General features: G+C 38.6%; 1 protein-coding gene across 1 annotated transcript in view; it reads left to right on the forward strand.

Moving 5' to 3' along the window:
- The window catches only part of mad1l1 (mitotic arrest deficient 1 like 1), a 51,343-nt gene extending 40,274 nt beyond the window's left edge, over positions 1-11,069 (forward strand). The window contains exon 18 of the mRNA XM_008397155.3: positions 10,565-11,069. Within this exon, the coding sequence (XP_008395377.2) occupies positions 10,565-10,714 (150 nt within the window). The 3' untranslated portion in view covers positions 10,715-11,069. The remainder of the gene's footprint in view (positions 1-10,564) is intronic.
- The last annotated feature ends 10,290 nt before the right edge of the window (positions 11,070-21,359 follow it).

Raw genomic sequence — 21,359 nt, forward strand, 5'->3', positions numbered from 1 at the left:
TTTTGAGCAGAAATCTGCATGGGGCTAAATATTCTGCTGTTAAAATCCAACTATTTAAAGGTATTCTTACTTAGAGAGCTATTTAGAGGAAACAATGAAAGCCACATTTCTTAAGATAGAGCTTTCAGTGTATGTAAATTTTAAAACTTAATGGCAGGGCTTTTTGTTTTGCTTTTAGCATACTCTAGCCCCACAGGCATCCTGGCATTATCTTTCAGTAAAGGACTTGTCTTTCTGAAGGTGTTTGTGTGCTCCTTTTCCTCCAACCCTGTCGATATCAAGAGAAGTGCTATTGTCATTCAGGCATCTTTCAACTGCTTGGCTGGAAACGGTCACTATAAAGCACCACTCTGCATATCAAGTCAAAGTATTGATATCCTTTAATTGGATAGACAAATGAAAAGATAAATGAGATAATACTTCATTCTTGAGACTTTACCTTACATTTTCTTTACAAATGTTCCCACTACTATTAGTAAGATTGAGGGAACAGATTTTCTCTTTTTCTTTGTTTACGCATAAAAAAAACTTGATGTCTCCTTGTGGATAAAACTTGTCAGTAGCGCCTGCCTGCAGCTGTACGGCTGTATGCTGCGCTGTGAGTACCTTGAGATTTTCCTTTGAGTAAAAAAAAAATATATGTAGTTATTGGACTTTTTATTATTTCCACCATTTGCTATTGATACAATTGTAAAAAAATAAAAATAAAAAAATATTTGGTATTTTGTGTCAAAACATCCTATAGGTGGCCCACGTCTTTTTGACATCTGTGGCGAGAGCCCCTACTGGTCCTAAGGCTAAATGTTATTGGTCAGCTTGCTTTTGTTTATTTGGCAGCTTGGCGCTCTTTGATTAATGTGACCATACACTGAAGCTAGCTAGAAATGAATAAGTGGACTAAGAGGAGTTGAGTAGATCCCGCCTGACCTTTGAACTCATGTTGAACCGTTTTTATGGGTCATGTAGATCACATCTGTGTGACATTTGTGTGGGTTAGGTTTGTGCTGGTTTTGTGTGCCATGCACATTACGCATGTTGGAGATGTGGTTGTGCACGTGCTGGTTTTCTGCGTACTCTCCGGTAATATCCAGCAGGAGCCCATGGAACTTGTGATATTTGTTTTTTAATTTAACATCACCTTCCATGGTTTGACAAGGCGACATTAAGTCAGCCGTGCAGTTCTGTTGATGCTTAAACATATGCAGTAAACAGAATCTTGCTGATTTTTTTATTAAGGTCAGATAATGTTTAAAACATTTTTAAAGAAGTGTGAATATGCAAGTAAGCATTGATGAGGTTAGTATTTGGATGCAACTGTGGTTTCATTAGACCTTTCATTAATTTTGGAATATTTTATTCGATGAAGAAAAAGAATAATAAACACAAATCTAGTCTCTGATTTACTTTACTCAAACGTATTTGAGAATAGTAGGATTCCACACTTTTGTGATTTTTTTCTCTCTTTTTTTTTGCAAGCAATATCAATGATTTTGTGATTCTACTTTACTAATATTTGCAAGGAATTTTACACATTATTTACACATTTATGTATGACAGTAATTGTTACTTCTAGTTACTTGTCATAACTATATCAGACTAAATTAAAATAATCAGTTTCTGAGAAAACAGTGATTTAGGTTAAGAGTTCTATTTCATGTTGAGCATGTCAGTTTTGAGGCCCTGTCGGTGGTAGTGCCTCTAACCTTTCAGCGGTTGCTTGTTGGCTCATTTCCTTCCATACCGTGAAGTGTTGAATGCATTGTCATTGAATTTAGTTTTCCTACATAAAAATAAGAATATAAATTCAAAGTCTTCATATTTTCTGAATATGAATAATATTAAGACCTAATGACATTCCCCTCAGCCTGAGCTGTACTTTGTGTTTTGTGCCAATTAGCAAATGTTAGAGTCACAGAAGAAGTAAAAAGGCATGGTCAGTGTGAAGAAATTGATGTCTGGTTTTAGCATTCAGCTCAAGGCCCCACTGTGTTCAACTGCAGCACTGCAGAGATGGTAGCACAGCATACATCACAGATATTGGTAAGAAACATAAATGAATCAACTTGATGAACCTAATGTTACCCAGTTATATAATGAACTGAGAAAGAAGATTAAATGATAATAAATGAAGGATTAGGTTCAGCACCTACGTTCTAAGACAGCAAGACTCTGAACATCTATGTAGTATACAAACAAGCAACTTCTCTCAAACATACTTCAACCTTCCTGTTAAAATACTTTAATCAAAAAACTCAGTAAGCCAGGAAACCTCAACTAAATGTGTGAATGTGTGTGAATGACTGAATAGTAGTAGTGTCGTGAAATACTTTGGGGTTCTCTCGGCTTATACGAGTAGAGGCCATTTACCATTTAAAGTACGAAGTAAAAATGAAACAATATTGAAAATGAATGACCTGCCAAAAAGTACCAAAAAGAATAGAGCCAGTAGAATAGGAATACCCCTTACAGTTCCACATTGGGGAAATTCAGGTGTTGCAGCAGCAAAGTGACTGGTCAGCTAAAAGTGTTAAAATACATATTCAAATATATTTATCAAAATGTCAGTAATTACAGGGCAGTTATCAAAAATAGCATACTGTGGTCCAAAAGAATGTGCAACTGAGTAGAATTTGTTTTGTTTTTTTTATTTACAAAATGTGTGTGTAATTGTACATTTAAAAACAGCCTATTTACAATGTATGAAAACAAATGTGCAAATATCAGCAGAAGTGTTTTTTGGAATGAGTAAAACTGTATTAATAACTGTCTTTTGTGCGGCTGAACCACTGCGGCTTCCTCACTCTCATTCTCCCGATCGGGAAACCCCTCGTTCTGTGTCTTGCCACTTTTTGCTCACTTTGATAGGATAATTGTTCCCTGATTTCAAAACTGGCTGAAGGGGTGCTTGTAATTCCAGTTACAGAGGGGAGCAGAGCAGAGATTCAACCTCAAAGTTGTACGAGTGTGAAGGCGAGGCCCAATAGATTTACTTTCACAAGAGGAGCATTACAGTTTTTGCCATGACTCTCCACTTCATATATGTATTAAACTTTACTAACAGTTGCTTTGGGTTTATTGCAAATGTAATGGGCAGCGGCAAGAAAGGGAGAAAGACTGGGAAAATATTTAAAGAGAAAGAAGGAGATGTTAGAGAGAATCATAGAACACAAATTGATACACTTGGAGTCTGTCTCTCCATCTGCAAAAAGTGAAAAAACTAAATCGAGAAACCACAACAACAACATTTAATGACAACAGTTATAACATCACTGGAAAGATGTATTTAGTGGGAACCGCAATCCAACTGAAAGTGTATCTGACAAACACCTAAGTTCAAATATGATTATGATAAATGGGATTTGCGTTCATCCATTAAGCCCTTCTGTCATGCCTGGAGGTCTGTCTCTGTTGCAGAAGACATGCCTGTGTGGAAAATACAGTTTCCGTTGTAGGAGCTTTTAACAGCTAGTGTTCCTCATTTGCCTTAATAATTAAACATCTCACGGATACTTAAAATAGCCGTGTCCTTTTCTCAGTGTAACAACCTTCACACCAAAGACTGTCGTTCACAACATGAACACCCAGAGTAAAATATTTGATGAAATGGCTGTGGCTTTATAAAGTTAATATTTAGGATCTCATATCTGCTAAGTGTGTGTGTCTCAGAAATGTTGAGTATCATTGCCTCAAGTTTGTTTCTATTACCATATGTAAAACTGAGTAGCCTTTGTTGGGCCATCTGTATTTGTTGGCTCACACATTTGGCAAGTTGAAATCAAACAATGAGTGGGCGCTTCAGGACTGGAGCAGACTTCCAGGCTGTTATCTTGGTTTTCCATTCCAACTGACTGTGGGGGTCCTCACAGTTTGCTCAACTCTCACAGGCCCGCACGAAACAGTCCTATGTGTCTTGCACACACCCACTCATATGCTGTCTTGTTTCCATGTACCATAATACATCAAGGTGTTTCAGAAGCTGAGATCTCCATGGTAACTGGCTGCAGTGTTTGTCTTTTGTTCGCGATCAATGTTTCAGAGGCCTCAGGAGTCTCTGGAGCCTTGTGCGCACGTGTTTGTTGTTCACCTGCGATGATGGTAGCGAGTGTGAGGATGTGGTGTAGTTCTGAGGCAGCCACACAGGAAACCGCAGCACACCAGGGAGAATTCTGGGAGAGCCATGGAGTGAGGGGCAAGATGAAGGGGGAGGAAGTTGTCAAAGAAGAAATTGTCCTGAGAAACACCTTAAACCGCTTACAGGCGATGGTGTGACTAAAGTAGTGAGAATCAGTTTTGAATGAGAGACTTGGCCATGTGAAAAGATGAATAAATACAAAGGTGATCCATCCATTAATGTAATCCTATTTCATGGTTATACTGACCACATCCCCACAATGATACAGTCAATAAAAATAAATTAAAATATTACTGAAAAGTTCATTTATTTTGGTAATTGAATTTACTTTGCGGAACACATTAGGTAGATGTATTATACACAGACTGATGTGCTCAAGTTGCCATTTCTGTTAATGATGATTTTCAGTTTACAGCAAATAAAAACATGAGTTTTAAGATTAGGATATTACATCAGATAGATAATAAAATATGTGTTTCAATGCAGAAATGTGGGTTTAATAAAGATAAAATAGCTGTTTAAATTTTATTTTTTAAAGGTACTCTGAATCTGGCAGATGTGCCTCATTGCAATGGATATTCTAATATACTGAAAATGACTATCATTAAAGCTCAAAGTTAGTAGTATTAATTTCTTTATTCATGCTTGAAAAATAAACAAGCCTCCAGTCACTAGGTGGCAGCACTGCTCATTGATGAGGCTGCCTGTTCATCCCAGTAGAATATTTTCAGACCCTTCTAGCAACTTTTTTTCTTCAGAAAAGCAACAAGTAACAAATCTAGCAAGTTTTATTATTGGAGATTTGTGTGACAAAATGCAAAAATGTAAATTAGGCAAAGGCGTAATTTAGCACCTTTTAGGACAGCCAATAGCCGCTTTTCCTGCTGTATTTTACAAAAATAATCTTGTATCCCATTTTGAAATGGAAAAAGCTGATGAAACTGGCAAGTAGCCAATGTTAATAGTTTACAAATGTTTTTGAATGTTACTGTTTAGTATAAACACATCTCTCTTTTCAGGATCACACAGACTAAACGGTCCTGATTAAATATTACAAATTCAAATAAACTACTTATGGAAATTGCTTTAAGACTTAGAGCAATAAAATGAGCTGCGTCAGCTCAAAATTAAGTTGTTGCAGCTTGTTTCATTTATCCGTTTCACACTAAAGGAGTGACAATGAAAGGTATTTGTCAGTTTCCAATTCAACAAGTAAAATTTTTATTACAAGTTAAAAAATGTGCGGCAGGTTTCCTGATAGAGTTGCTGGTTTTGAATCGAGCAGGAAATGAAAGGATTTGATCTTCTTTTGCTCATCAAGCCACAGGTCTTGTTTTTGTAAACTCAAGGGCAACAAAGAGCTTAGAGTGAGTGCTGATGCTTCTAATGAGCAGAGAAATTTTTCAATACATGACTGGACAATTAGAAATGAGAAAAAAATGACAATTTTGATCAATAAGCAATTAACTTATGCATTATAGCTTTTCTTGTTTGCATTTTTAAAGGGTAGAAGTAAGATTGTTTGTTAGAGTAAACCATTCAGATTTGTTTTAATGTTGGTAGTAGGTCAGAATTTAATAACCCTAATGTTTAATCTAGAGTAGGCATTTCCCTTTTTTCTGATTTTAAAAAGAAAAAAAAAAATATTTTTTTGGCTCAAATGGGGAAATGTGGCTATTAAACTTTGCAGAAAAATGTGTCCAATTTATCTGCTTGTTTAAACACATTTCTAGAATTTTATAACGCCTATTAAACGCCACGCCTAAAATTGTTGTCAATAACAGGACTGTTCAGTCACTGATACCAACGCTTTAGTTCTGCCGTTTACATCCGATGCATACATCATTCACCATATGTGGCTGAGTTTCCCGAGGATACTCTAATGCAGTGGTTCTTAACCTTTTTTGAGGTACCAAACCCACCAGTTTCATATGCGCATTCACTGAACTCTTCTGTAGTGATAAATAAAATATGATTTTTTCCCCCCCCAAATTCAAGACATAGGAGTGACCCAACTAGAGTCTAGTTGGGTCACCCCAAGATTATTAAGTTGTCTTAAAAGGTAGAGTCTCTGAGAACAGTTCTTCAAAATATAGTCAGTGTTTTCAGCAAAGTTGAGCTGTCTGTCCAGGAATGACCCAAGGTATTTCAAATTTGCCACAGTTTCAACAGATTGGCCATCGAGAGAAACTGGAACCACTTTAAGGTTTTGTTTAGATCATTTAATTAGCTCTACATTCTTAATAGAATGAAAAATTAATAATAAATAATAAAGACTTTGCGGTATTCTGATTTAGTAATGTAATTATATTGTGTTACCACCCCCACGCCACTAGAGGCAGTAGCAACCCCGAAAAGATGCAACTAAGGAGCAGATTTAGAAGTACACCAAAAACTACAGAATTTGGTAAAATTAATTAATTAAAGACAAAAGTTCAAATCCATGCTGAGAGAGGAACTCCTTCAATCAGGGGTCCTCCACAGCTCTGATTGGCTAAGCAATGTAACGTGATCCTCTGCAGCAAGTGATGACAAAGCGGGGCGTCATCACGACTTTACACAAGTGTGTCTTTACCTCCGCGGCAGAGGCTCCGCCGAACCCCTGAGACCGACTCATCGAACCCCTGGGGTTCGATCGAACCCAGGTTAAGAACCACAATGGAAGTGCTGAGAAAGTTTATTTCATTATGAGACATGAGCCACTGCTTTTTGTAGTTGTTGGGAAAATAAAATTTCCAGCATGTGAATTATGCAAGGAGTTTATTGGGATGTTTTTGGAAAGCGATGATTTAAATTAAAAAAGCCTATCCCTGCTTTAATTTCAAATTAATATTTATGCTGCTGTGATGCGGGTTGAGCTTGTGGAGCTGCTTTGAGTCCTAGGACATGCTGTCAGCTTTCAAGCCACCTGCTCATTTTTATACACAGTTATGACCAAAAAAGAGTCCATATAGAAAATGAAAAATTAGGCTTATGGTTTGCAAATTGGTTCACAAGACTGGAGAACACTTTTTGGAAGGCAACTACAAATAGGTTTCAGTTTAAAAGACTTGCCACATGATTACAACAAATCCTGTGGACTTTTGTTGCATATCATCCACTTTTTCCCTAATTTAATTTCCATTTTGAATTTTATACTGGAGATCCCTGGGGGGATGGCTGGAGGAAAAACTATTACAGAAACAGGACTTTGTCAGAGTTATTGGACTTAAAAGAAAGTATCATGCAAAGCTTTACTGTTATGCTAAACCAACCTTAGGAACAACAAAATTTTCTTTGTTTTCTCTTGTTCTGCAGATACACTGGTCCGTTCCTCTCACAGTTGTGCTGATTAATTCTTGCTGATATTCAGCGTAGCGCTGCTGCTGCTGCTAACAACGCTAACATCATAATTCAACCCATGCGGGTTGTCTGGCACATTATTCTCCGACACAGTGTAATAAATTAATTGCACGTTTTATTTCAAACTCAAAGAAGGGATTTGTTCAAATTCTCTCTAATGAGACAATAAGTCTCATGTAAAATTAATCACCTTAGCTCGACGGTAATTAAAATTGCACCAGAAGTCCTCGGAAGTTCCGTTTTCTCTCGTTTGAGTGGAAGCTAATTGTGCTTCATTTTGCACAAAATTGGGAGAAACGGAAAGTTGTTCTGTCTGGTGCTTTTTAAACATTTTTGCACATCGCATTTCCATACCCACTTAACCATTGTGCAGTCAGCTAGCAAATGCCATTAGTTCAGGAACCATGTTCTCTTACCCATTAGAGGTTTGTGATGGGCCTCAGCTCAGTTCCCTGTTTCAACGTCCTGCAGTGCAAGTCAAAACAGATTTCCTGTGGTAATGCTGAGTGAGATGTTAAGTCAAATGTAAAAAAGAAAAAACAAAAAAAAAAAAACAAGAAAATGAAAAAGATCAGACGAGGCAGAGAGAGGCCACTCCAAACCGCACACACCTAATAAGTAGGTGTGTGCCCAAATGTGGGCAAATTGACCCTTTGCAATACGTCACTTAATCATTCCAGGCACCATGATGGACGTCGGAAGTGAGGGACGGGAGTATTGAACCAATTGACTGAAACTGTTTTCCCAAGTTGTTTTTGCCAGTTCTTTAATGGCTTCTACTTGTTCGAGTTGAGCTCATTTTGCCTGTGAAAGTAACACACTCGGTTGGGGCTCATACAAGGTATTTACACAAGTTGGAAATAGTTAGCATAGAAACCGACTCATACCTTCTTCCTCCTGACGTGTTGATCAAATTCCTGACTTTGCCTGAATTCACACCACATGATTTATGTCACTATGTCATAAAAATAGTTTCCTTTAAACAGGAGAAACCTTACAAACGTACAAAAGACGAGATGCTAACCAGTTTTTTTCCTACATGCTAGGCTACATGTCGGTGCGGCATTGTCTCCAGGGTTATCAATTGTTAGAAGCATACTTTCTCCATTAAGCGATATTTGATATCTTTCTGATCATGCTTATAAAGTATATGAATGTTAACCTTCTTACCTTGTAAAAGGTCTTGTCTGCTAATCTGCGATTTCACCGAGGACTTCGAGTCCTCAATGTTTTATGAACTGTTTGATGCTGTGAGAGCTCTGGTGGAGCCAGCTGTACATTGTGTGAAAAAACAAAAACTAAACATCATCCTCCTACTACTTCCTGATTAAAAAAAAAATATATATATATACATAGGCCTGTCGCAATAAACGATAAATCAATTAATCGGACGATAAAAAAACCGAGATCGTTTTAATTATTGTCTTTATCGTCTCTTCCTGCCTTTTTTTCTTTCTGTTGATGACGCTGAATGCTGTTGATGACGCTGAATGAAAAAAGGCTCAGCTCCGGTGCTCTCCACTGACCCTCCCTTCCTCATTTCTTTAGTCTAATGTCCAGTGCACATTACACGAGTTGTTGGCCCATTTTCAAACTCTGAGAGACACATTAGCCGACAGAAATCCTAGGTATAACGGTTCGATTGGGTTTGTCGTGCCGTGTGATGACCAGCCACATGGACACAAAATAACGGCTGCAAGTCCAGTTACCTAATTTTAAAACCAGGCATTAATTAATGCTTTACTAGAATCTACATGTGATGCATGTGGCTAGAGTCAGCGTAAAGTCCTGACTGAATGAACATCATTATAACCTATTTATGTCACGTCAACGAAGAACAGCTGAAAACTTACCGGGTTCATCAACTGAGGTAGCAATTTGGCTCCAACTCATCTCCTTGTCATTTCTATATTATTTGCACAAAACGTTAAATAAATATTAATGTTGTTTCCACATATTATCTCCGATGTCCGCTGGATTTCGGGTTGCGCCGTTTCAGCTGTTTGGGATTCCCCTCCGTAATTTCCCCTCAGAAAGCGCAGAGGAGAATCCGCGCTTTCACATTCAGAGTTAAGCTCCTAGTCGGGGAAAACCCCTGATTTAGATCGGAGCGGCCACGACGATCTACCGTAACACACCACACACTGCAGGATGATCGGTTAGATCGGCCAACGATCTAAGATTGTCATAAGGGGAAAATAGGGGCAAAAAATGGTGTAGTGTGAACTATTGCATTAGGTTGTCGGATGTGCCTTTTTTCTCTATTTAAATCTAGAGATTACTGAAGGGCAATACAGACTTCATAATCTGCACTCTTTTGGTTGAATGCAGTATTTATTTCCACTTTGGCTTTGTTGTTTAGTTTTTATTCAAGTAAGTTTTTTGTTAATGGAGACTGAGAATCCATTTTATTTTTGTTATTTTTATTATTTTGGTTGTTTATTTAGTTTATCAGTTCCAGTGTTACGTGTTATTTTGAAAATAAATATCAGGAAATCGCATGTATCATTAGTCATTTCCATTAAATCAGTGTCAAAAGGTCTTGAAACAATATTATCGTTTATCGCAATAATTTCTTTAGACAATTAATCGTCCAGCAAAATTTGTTATCGTGACAGGCCTATATATACATATATTATTATTTCTCATCTTTTACTTTCCTGTGTTTTCCCACAACCTGCATGTTCTGTCTGATATAAGATCTCTGATACACTCTGACACAGGACGTTTCTCAGATGTCTCAATATGTTCTCAGTGTGTCATGGGACTCTGCTCCTCGCTGCATTGCTTTAATTACTTTATTTTCCCTCATCCCTTTCTCCTTCACTCCATCACCCCGAGCTGCTCCTCGTTCCTTTTAATTAATCCACACAGACTTAGACACCCTTCCCCCTGCTGTGGTTGTGTATACACACACACACACACACACACACACACACACAACCAACTCCATGCAGACACACACTTGACGGCTCCCTTTAGACGAGCACAGCTTCGAGTGATCTTGCTTCGTCTTAAAAGTTCTGGTGGAAACAGATGCCTGATAGTTGGATGTTTTTTTGTTTTTTTTTGTCTGATTTTTTTCTGCAGGGCTCCAATGGAAGCATGCAGCTCATGGAGACGGACTTCTCCAAAACTCTGGGAGAAATGGTGACCCTTCACCTCCACCACCAGAAGAGCATCCCGGCCTTCCTCTCTGCCGTGACGCTGGACCTGTTCAGCCGACAGACCACCTTCTGAAGAGTGTCGCCTCTTAAATGGAAAAGTGTAAAATTAGATTTATTTTTTTTCTTAAAATGGCCAAGTGGCTATCATAACTTTGAAATATGTATTGTGTGGAAATTGATGTGAATTTGACTTTTTTTTTCTTTTAATATCTTTTTTTTCCCCCTTCTATTTTCTCCCAAAACTCGATAGACAAAATGTCATGTCAAAGTTTTCTGCCCTGTCGGCCATTAAAATTATTGACCCTTATAAAAAACTTTGGAAATAAAATGTATCTTTTATTGCAGTAACACAGTCTCACACTGAAAATCCAGTAGTAGGCACAATTACTATGAATATTTCTTTGTAATGAATAAAACAAAAAATATTATTTTGTTTCTACTTGACTTTATTGATTGGGAGCTTCAGATTAGCATACTTTGACTATTGATGTTTCAGTATGCCAATAACTGCAACCTCCCTCATCATATTTCAGATTCAAGCTGCTGTTTGAACATGATGCAAAAGGAAAATAAATGTGTGTGCGTGTGTGTCTGCGTGCGTGCGTGTGTGTGTGTGTGTGTAGGTGTGTGCGTGTGTGTGTGTGTGTGTGTGTGTGTTAAATCTGCCAAAATCTAGTTTCACTGTATTTAATTAGAGCAGGCAGCTCCATTTGTTCAGGCTGGGAGTATTTGTGTGGTTCTATTGTCACCAAAGCAGCGGTATGCCCAATGATTTCGGTAAGCTGCTTATTTCTTTTTTTTCTTTTTTTTTGCCTCGTCTCTTTTATTACAGTTCTCGACTGTTAAAAATATATGAAAACATAATTATGATGCCAAATCATCACAGGATATGTGAAGTCAGAACGGGGGAGTGGTGAGGTGTGTGCGTGTGTGTGTGCGTGTTCGTGTGCGGTGTGTGTGAAGTACATGGAAAAGTGTTAAATTCTTTTTTTATAAAATTAAATGCGAAAGCTTAAGATAGACTGTAGAGTTGTGTCACTTATCTTGCTATCACTCGAGCAAGATAAGTGACTTGATAAACTTGACACATGTCTTAAAGCAGCAGGTTGGTTTGCTTCGTCTAACCTCCAAATGCGGTGTTGTTGTATTCGGACACCTTCAGATTCCTCCAAACGGTTTTCCTTCGACAGCTTAACCTCGTGGTCTTAAGAGTCTTTTGGAGCTTTTTTCCGTTCCGCTAACAGATCAGCATACTCTGTCAGATCGTCATACGCTTAGAACGAACTCACGGCTATATCTATCAGACAAGTATACACTGTCATTACCATATTTGATTTAATCGGCAACATAGAATCATGACGTAGATCGTCATCCACTTTATTAACAGCTGTATGACATCCTGACTTGGCGGTTAACTAGTCAGACCATCATCAAGCAGCAGGGATGCGAGTTTTACACGGGCGTGTTTTGTAGATGACTGCAGCTGCAGCTAGACCCTGCTTTACATACACTTTGAAACCACGACACTGCATGTATCTATCTAGTTATCATTGACAACAATTTAATGACCCAGGACACGCTGGAGGGACTCTCGGCTGGCCTGGGAACGGCTTGGGGTTCCCCCGGAGAAGCTGGAAGAAGTGGCTGGGGAGAGGAAAGTCTGGGCCTCCCTTCTGAAGCTGCTGCCCCCGCGACCCGACCCCGGATGAAGCGGAAGAAAATTGATGGATGGATGGATGGACGGACTTATTTTAGTCATAACTTGTCGCGTGTGCTGAACTGACAGCTGCAATGCGCATGCGCAGGCATGCGTACTATGCATGTATGCTTTCTGACTGTATAATAATGGAACACCTGGTCACACCGACTCGCGTGCGCCTTAACGAATTTTGTGTGTATGTGTGGGAACTGACAGTATGACGAAACAACCCCCGGCTTCCCCGCTATCCGACCGTAACGTAAGCCGCGTTCCTCCGGTGCTTCGCGCTAAAACAGAGGGAAGGTTTTAGCGCGAAGCTAAAACCTTCCCCGGCTAGTAGAGCCGTTTGTTTATTTCCTTCTCAAACGAGAGCTTTATTTTGTTCCAGCACCACCTGCTTCACAGAAAATGCCACCATTTAGGACGGAAGGATTATTATTACAAGTTGAAGGCTCACAGGAACAGCGGGTAGGTAGCTTTTGTGTTTGACATTTTATCATTTGTTGAAACTGAAATTGCCTCCCGTTGTGAAACAGAAGAATTAGGATTCTAATTGGGTTTAAATGAACTGTGAATAATTGCTGTTCTGCATTCTGTTAACGATGGAGCTCCAGCATAAACATGAGATGTTAAATCTTCAAGTAATAATGGACTGAAACGGTAGAAATGAACACAGGAGTTTAAACAAAATGAACAACAAAGAGGGAAAAAACACATATAAAACAGGAAGTAAAACCACTAATATAAAACCTCCAGCTGGTGCAGCCACGTGTCTCATGAGAAAACATTTTTTCATGCGGTTTAGTCCACCCTCTGTTAATTTTTTCCTGGTCTCTTTTATTTGTTTACCACACAGATTACTTTTTACCACCTTTGTGAACTTTCTGCAGCTCTCAACTAGGGGTCACACTTTGAAAGAGATGAACTATCCAAATTGTTTTATATCATTTGATATTTACCTTTTGTGATGTTAGATCCTCCATGTGTGACTTGATTCTAATTTTGGAAAGTCAAATATCAGTCTGTTAAAATTCCAAAGCAGTTTGCTGGACTTGGAAAATTATTCTTGTATGAAATATTTAAGCATTACAAACTCCCACCAACCATAAAACATACTTATACATTTCAGCCTGACATTAGGAGATTTGAAGAAAACATTTTTATTTTCAGCCTGAGGTGCTGTGCTTCAAAATCCACATGTCAATAAAAAGGCATGAAAGAACAAATGATGGTGGCCTGGAAGCCTGATTCCAGTCGTAAGCGCAGTCACTCTGGCCGTGTTTTGGTATCAGAAATGTTTTCAGTCTTACAAAAGCATCTGTTTTACACTTAAATTTATTAACACCCAGTAAAACTTCAAATTTTGTCTTAATGGAACCTCAAAGTGGAAGGAAATATATAGATTATAAACTAGGGTGCTCTGTAAGGCAAGTAGAAAACTGCAGCTCAGAAGAGGAGCTTTGTCCTTGAAGGCGGGGCTAGGTCCACCCAAGTGTTTTGGAGCTCTGAATGGTTGCTATGGAGATTAAAGGATTCCTCAGACATGCATGAAAGAATCAAAGCAACAGGAATAATAGAACATGGTGTAAAGCTCAGTAATGTTGATTTTACATAATACTGTCCCTTTAAAAGATTATAGAAGTCTTTAATCTTGAACTGAAAAATAACTTATGAATCGAGATATCTTTTTTCAGTGTGCAGGAGCTGTGACTGAGGTAATGCAGTTTTTTTTGTTGATGGTATATTAATACTTTGTGGTTTTGATGCAGATGTTGGTGCAATTTGTACACACATAAAATCAAAATAAATACAAGCTACATCTTGATTTTTAAAACGGGTAATTTCCATTTCTTTACTTCCTAAGTTCTTACACTGCAATCTTTTCTTTCTTTTCCCTTTTCTCTCTCTTCCTTTATCTTTATTTCATCACGCCATCATCTCCGAGGCGAAAACAATTAGTGCGCTCTCGATATCTCATTAACTATAAATGAGGCGTCGGAGTGAGCTGGCAAAGTCGCGTGCCTCGGCTTCAGAGCTCCTCGCCATACGTTGGATTTTCTGCAAACACTACAGTCCTCTTAAAGCTATAAACAATCCACCCTGAGAGGCGTGTTTTAAACATAAAATATGCAAAGTCATTTCAAGGCAGAACGGAATCTTTCATGGCAGTTCTTGTTGTAAAGGGCAATCACTTCTACTGTCATTCAGCCCTCTGTTTAAGAAAAAAAAAAAAAAACATTGTGATAAATGGCGTCTGCTGAGAGGAGACGTTCCCACCACAGAAACGAGTCTCAGCAGGAATTCAGAAGAGCTTATAGGACGGTAGGAAATCAGAGACACAACCTGTCACCGCTTTCTTTTATCTCTTATCCCTCTTTTCTTCCTCATTTTAACTTTCTCACTGTACTTTCCACCTGCCAGCTCACGCTCACAGAGGAAACCCTGTTTTATTTTTCTCTTAAGTGAGTTTTTCTTCTGCTACTCCCACCAGTCTTCTGTCCTCTAAAGGCCCAACAGAGAAGATGCAGCTGTCACATGTTGGATCAGATCTGGGTTTCATGGGGTTTTCTAGCAGAAAAACAGTAGAATATCGTATTCTTCAAGTTCCTAAAGTAAGATACAATGCTACAGCATTACAAACCTAATGTTTTGTAGCATTTTTTTTTACAGATTTTTCAACAACACCTGTTCATACCCCCACCTCTTAAGACTCTGATGATTACATTTTTTGTCTTTTCATTTTGTCCTTTTCTCCATTCGATAGGGTCAGGTTTTTTTCTGTTTTTCTGTTCCAGCATCATATCACTTGAAGGTCATCTCAGTTTCCAGAAATGATCAGGCACAGTGGGGTTGGCTCTACAAACAATAAAAAAAAAGAATCACAGAGAACATAAATGTTTAAATGACAGCATATAATGCAAAATTGGAGAGAACGTAGCAAAGCCCAGAGAAATGCTCAGTCTGACCTCCAGCAGTTCAAGAATACAGTGTAGCAGTAAACACATCAGAATAACCTGAGGCACTCTGGCTACAGATTTGATCAAAACGGAAGATGTTAAGCCATAACGTATCCAGACAAAGTGTGCTGTGACATGTTTACACACTGTTTTTACATCTGAATTGTTTTGTGTGCTGCACGTTTCAGAATTTCTCCCTAATGATGATGATTCTGGTGAACAACCACTGTATTACCACAGGCCAGCACAATGCCATGGAGATTAAGAAACTGACAAAGCAGTTTATTCTTCAATGACCAAAATTTCTGTCTTGCCAGACTTTAAAAGTAGAACATTTAGAGTTTAATCTGGAACAAACTGTCAGAAAACTGCAAAACAGCTGAAACACTGAGTTCCTTTAAATCAAGGCTGAAAACATGGATTTAAAGGTTTTTAGCCTTTTAGGTAAATTTCTATGTTAAAAACTTAGAGTTGCCTTTGATATACTGGAACATTGATCAATATATCTGATGTATATTTGATTATGATTACTCTTGACGATTTTGATGATGGGATTTGACAAAATGTTTGTCTAATATATTTCTATCATGTGTAGCACCTTGAAAAGGACCTACAACATAGAAAAGGAATATTACATGTTGGTCTGTAATCCATTAAGTCATTCTGATTGAGAGAAGGCTTCTTAAGTAAAGGTTTAATTACAGCTACTTTAAAAGCCTGTGGCACGTTTTTGTTTACTAAGGGATAGATTGATCTTGTCTGAAATCAGGGCAGTAATCAAAGAAACACTTCTTTGAGTAATTTGAGTAATTTCTGCTCAAAAAAATAAAGGGAACACTTAAACAACACAATATAACTCCAAGTAAATCAAACTTCTGTGAAATCAAACTGTCCACTTAGGAAGCAACACTGATTGACAATCAATTTCCCCTGCTGTTGGAATAGAAAACAGATGGAAATTATTGGCAATTGGCAAGACACACTCAATAAAGGAGTGGTTCTGCAGGTGGGGACCACAGACCTCTTCTCAGTACCTATGCTGTCTGGCTGATGTTTTGGTCAGTTTTTAATGTTGGTGGTGCTTTCACACTCGTGGTAGCATGAGACGGACTCTACAACCCACACAAGTGGCTCAGGTAGTGCAGCTCATCCAGGATGGCACATCAATGCGAGCTGTGGCAAGAAGGTTTGCTGTGTCTGTCAGCGTAGCGTCTAGAGGCTGGAGGCGCTACCAGGAGACAGGCCAGTACACCAGGAGACGTGGAGGAGGCCGTAGGAGGGCAACAACCCAGCAGCAGGACCGCTACCTCCGCCTTTGTGCAAGAAGGAACAGGAGGAGCACTGCCAGAGCCCTGCAAAATGACCTCCAGCAGGCCACAAATGTGCATGTGTCTGCACAAACAGTTAGAAACCGACTCAATGAGGATGGTATGAGGGCCCGACGTCCACAGATGGGGTTTGTGCTCACAGCCCAACACCGTGCAGGACGCTTGGCATTTGCCAGAGAACACCATGATTGGCAAATTCGCCACTGGCGCGTTGTGCTCTTCACAGATGAAAGCAGGTTCACACTGAGCACATGTGACAGATGTGACAGAGTCTGGAGACACCGTGGAGAGTGGTCTGCTGCCTGCAACATCCTTCAGCATGACCGGTTTGGCAGTGGGTGGCATTTCTTTGGAGGGCCACACAGCCCTCCATGTGCTCACCAGAGGTAGCCTGACTGCCAATAGGTACCGAGATGAGATCCTCAGACCCCTTGTGAGACCATATGCTGGTGCGGTTGGCCCTGGGTTCCTCCTAATGCAGGACAATGCTAGACCTCATGTGGCTGGAGTGTATCAGCAGTTCCTGCAAGATGAAGGCATTGAAGCTATGGACTGGCCCGCCCGTTCCCCAGACCTGAATCCGATTTAGCACATCTGGGACATCATGTCTCGTTCCATCCACCAACGTCACGTTGCACCACAGACTGTCCAGGAGTTGGCGGATGCTTTAGTCCAGGTCTGGGAGGAGATCCCTCAGGAGACCATCCGCCACCTCATCAGGAGCATGCCCAGGCGTTGTAGGGAGGTCATACACAATACTGAGCCTCATTTTGACTTGTTTTAAGGACATTACATTAAAGTTGGATCAGCCTGTAATGTGTTTTTTCACTTTAATTTTGTGTGTGGCTCCAAATCCAGGCCTCCATTGGTTAATAAATTTGATTTCCATTGATGATTTTTGTGTGATTTTGTTGTCAGCACATTCAACTTTGTACAGAACAAAGTATTCAATGAGAATATTTCATTCATTCAGATCTAGGATGTGTTATTTGAGTGTTCCCTTTATTTTTTTGAGCAGTGTATTTTGATAACTCGGAAAGCTCCACTCAGTCGACACAGTCCAAACACAGATCTGGTTCTATAGTTACCTCCAATGTAGCATTGCTTACTAAGGAAGAAACGATCACGATCAGCAGGATGTCAACAATTTTATTTTTAAGTATGTCTCCTTAAGATGTGTAAAGCTCTATTTCTCCAAGCACTGTGCTTTAAAGTTTGCAGGTCTGATTTAAACTGGGGAGCCAACTTCCCATGAATATCATATAACATAATATCTCATATATATATATATATATATATATATATATATATATATATATATATATATATATATATATATAATAAAATAATACCATGAATTACCATCTTTTTTTTTGACAGAAAACTTTTTTCCACTTGGCATAATAAGTTAAAACTGACTACAATGTGTTGTTATGAGGTTTGAATTTAACTGTAGGTATTTGTTTTCACATCTATCAAAAATGATTAAGCTGAATCAAATCTAATTCTGTAAATAAACTGTTGTGAATTGGTGTTATATAAATAAACTGAATTTTACTGATTCACCAGCCATCCCATTTTCCTTCTGGTGGATGTTAAAATAAGCAAAAAATAATGTAATGTCCCACAAATTTTAAAGGCGACACTTATATATTTGCAGACATTTTGGAACTTCAGAATCAGAGTTGGCTCATGTTTACGAACCGGTGTTGACTTGAGTTTTACAGAGAAACAATGTAGATTTTACATTTTCAGTTTTCAGCTGTAATAACTATTTAAACCAAGTGTAAAAACGCATCCAGACCTAAGGGTGTAAAAAAAAAAAAGCTGTCAGATCATTTTAACAAACCTTCGGTGCAGCTAAACTGATATGGCAGTAAAATGAGAAACAGTCAGCTCTGCTGCAGCTGTGTCAGTAGGAGAGTGGTCATCTTTAATCTCTGTCTCCGTAAGATGTTAAAGCATCTTTGGGCAGAAGAACATTCGTCTCTTTGCTCATATGTGTTTAATATTAGATCAAGAGAGCTGTATAAAAGGATTGCAGGAAAAAAATAAATAATAACATATATATAAGAAAAAACCCGTAAAGATCGGTGGATTTAAAAGCATGTGTTGTGGCGCCTAATTTTTTTCATTTATTCATCTACATCTTGCACTTTTTTTTGTTTTCATCCACACTGACAAGTTGGTACTCAAGTTTTAATTCTTAATCACAGGCCTTGAAGCAGTTTATATTAAATACAAAGTTCCTTACATCAAGCTTTGTGGGAAGAATCAAAATAAAGGAAACAAAGAGTGCAAGATAAATATTTAACTGTGTTTAATTAATGTGTGAAAGTGAAGATTCACACATCACACTTCTCTCTAGTTCAAATGAAGCGATATTGTTAGAAAGCATATTGTTTCTTACTAATCATGGTGAGAAGAATAATAAGCTACACATTAATTCTGCCCATTCTACCCCGCTGAGAAACCGAAGCCTGAGGTTCGGTTCCTGAATGGTCGGGTCAGGAGAGTCTAGGCATCTTTGGACAAAAGATTTCTTAGAATCTTTACCAGTTTGTGAATGGCTGTAGCAGAAGAAGGAATCACTACCCTCTTTTCTTTCTACAAAGAAGAAGATGAGAAGGATCAGGATGAGGGCCCGGCATGTTTTTTTTTTTTTTTTTAAATAACTCATTGCGTGAACAAATTTCTTCACATGTGATTTTAATTATGTTTCTCACTTAATGGAAACCGCAGGAAATTGTGTTTTTTTGATGTTAGCGGAACAGTTACAACGTTTTGCACACATTTATAATGGAAATGCAGCTAAAAAGGAAGTGAGTTGTGAAACTCGCAATTAAGAATTTTCAGATGAATCTAAAGGGAGTGAAAACGATGGTGATGAAACCCAAACAAAGCAAAATGATCGAGACCCGTAAGACACCTTGAAGATGACCTATTATAGCCTAAAACCAAAGATGCAACTCAACTAACTATTGATCAGCGTAACAGAGCCGTACGCGGTATCCAGAGGAAAATGAAGGAAAAGACATTTTCAAAGCTAGAAACCAAAGGGATTGAGCCAAACAGAAGACGTGGTTTTCCAACAGAAAACATAACATCTGTGTGAGCTTCTCTATTGAAGAGAGCAGTTCAGAACAACCTTAAAGTGCATCATATGGATGTCAGAACAGCTTGAGTGCCCCAACTGAGGAAGACAGATGGTGCATTCACACCAGATCGCTCCAAAAGCAGGAAGTGAACTACAGCACAGGACATTGTGAGTCAATAAAGCCTAAACAAATGTGCAAGACTAGCACTAGAGGGAGAAATGTCTCATTGTGTCTTAACAGAGACAAAAAAAAAATCTTGCAACCGCTGAAATCTGATGCTTTTCCGTTTTTGTTAACATTTCATGACGAAGGAAGGTGGTGCTCATGTCGTCTTCAGAAGTTTCTTTCAGTAGTTCTTGGTTCAGTGCCCCCACAGGTGAGGGGAGAGACCTGTTTTTTTTTCCAACTAGTGTGAGTCATTTGACCCAATGCAGTGTGACAGAGAACCACAGCATCTGAAAATGTAATAAATGTTACAATTTTTGTCCCCAGTTGAGACTATCAGGTGTGAAAACATCTTGAATCTTGGAACCTGGAACAGCCCTACAGGTACAACGTCATCGTACAACGTCATCACCAGGCTGGCTTTGTCTAGTCAATGACTCGGCGATGTCCAAAACCAGCGATGCTGAAGGAGTGGATAGTCTAATTTTGAGTAGTAAGTACCTAATATGTAATAAAAACTGAAATCATAAAGCTATAAAAGATCAGACATTCAATTACCAACTTACTTCTATTAAAAAACTGAAAAACATTGACGATCAATATTCACTGTTTCGGCTGTTGATTCATGTCTCAGTTGGATAGTTTTGCCTGAATGTGAGCCTGTGACATAGACATCGCCCAAAATGTGTTCTTTATAACCAACAGGAACATTCAAATACAATATCCACTTACCAGCCGTGAGGTCAGTACTAAAACAGTTTCAGACTAAATATTGCAGAATTAAACACATTTACAAAATGTCACAATTCGCACAGTAACATAAAGATGACACTCTTAAAACAGCAGTAAAGCTTTTATAAAAAATGTTTTTATGTTTACATGTTTTCTGTAAAACTGTCATTTTGTTATAACAGTATAGCATAAGGCAGCTAATGTGTGAAATGCAGAAATCCACCATTCTGAAACAACCAATCAGAGCCAGGAAGAGGGTGTTGGCGCTGTCAATCAAGATTGTGTACATGCTACTCTACCTCTTTCTTGCTGCTGTAGAATGTTACTAATTAGCTAGTTGCAACTAGCTAATTAGCAACTAGCTAATTAGCAACTAGCTAATTAGTAACTAGCTAATTAGCTTGAATGTCCAAGCTAGTTAGCATGGCCATCAATGATAGCAGATAAATGTTTTTTCTGTAAAGGCAAGTTGCTTCTCTGCAGTTGGCACATTGAGCAGCATGTACAAGACATTGATTGACAGCGCTAAGACCCTCCTCCTGGCTCTGATTGGTTGTTTTTGACTGTGAGTGGTGCATTTCTGCAGATTGCAATAGCAGCTCAGGGAAGAAATGGAGGAGCTCGATTTTTACGCATATTATCTGTCTAATTATCTACTGTCATGACATGGTGACAGTTTTACAGACCAAGTATATAAAAAACTGATTTTTTTCATAAAAGATAATGCAGCTTTAAGGCC

Source organism: Poecilia reticulata, chromosome 1 (assembly GCF_904066995.2).
Source record: "Poecilia reticulata chromosome 1, P_reticulata-male-v2, whole genome shotgun sequence".
NCBI lineage: Eukaryota > Metazoa > Chordata > Actinopteri > Cyprinodontiformes > Poeciliidae > Poecilia > Poecilia reticulata.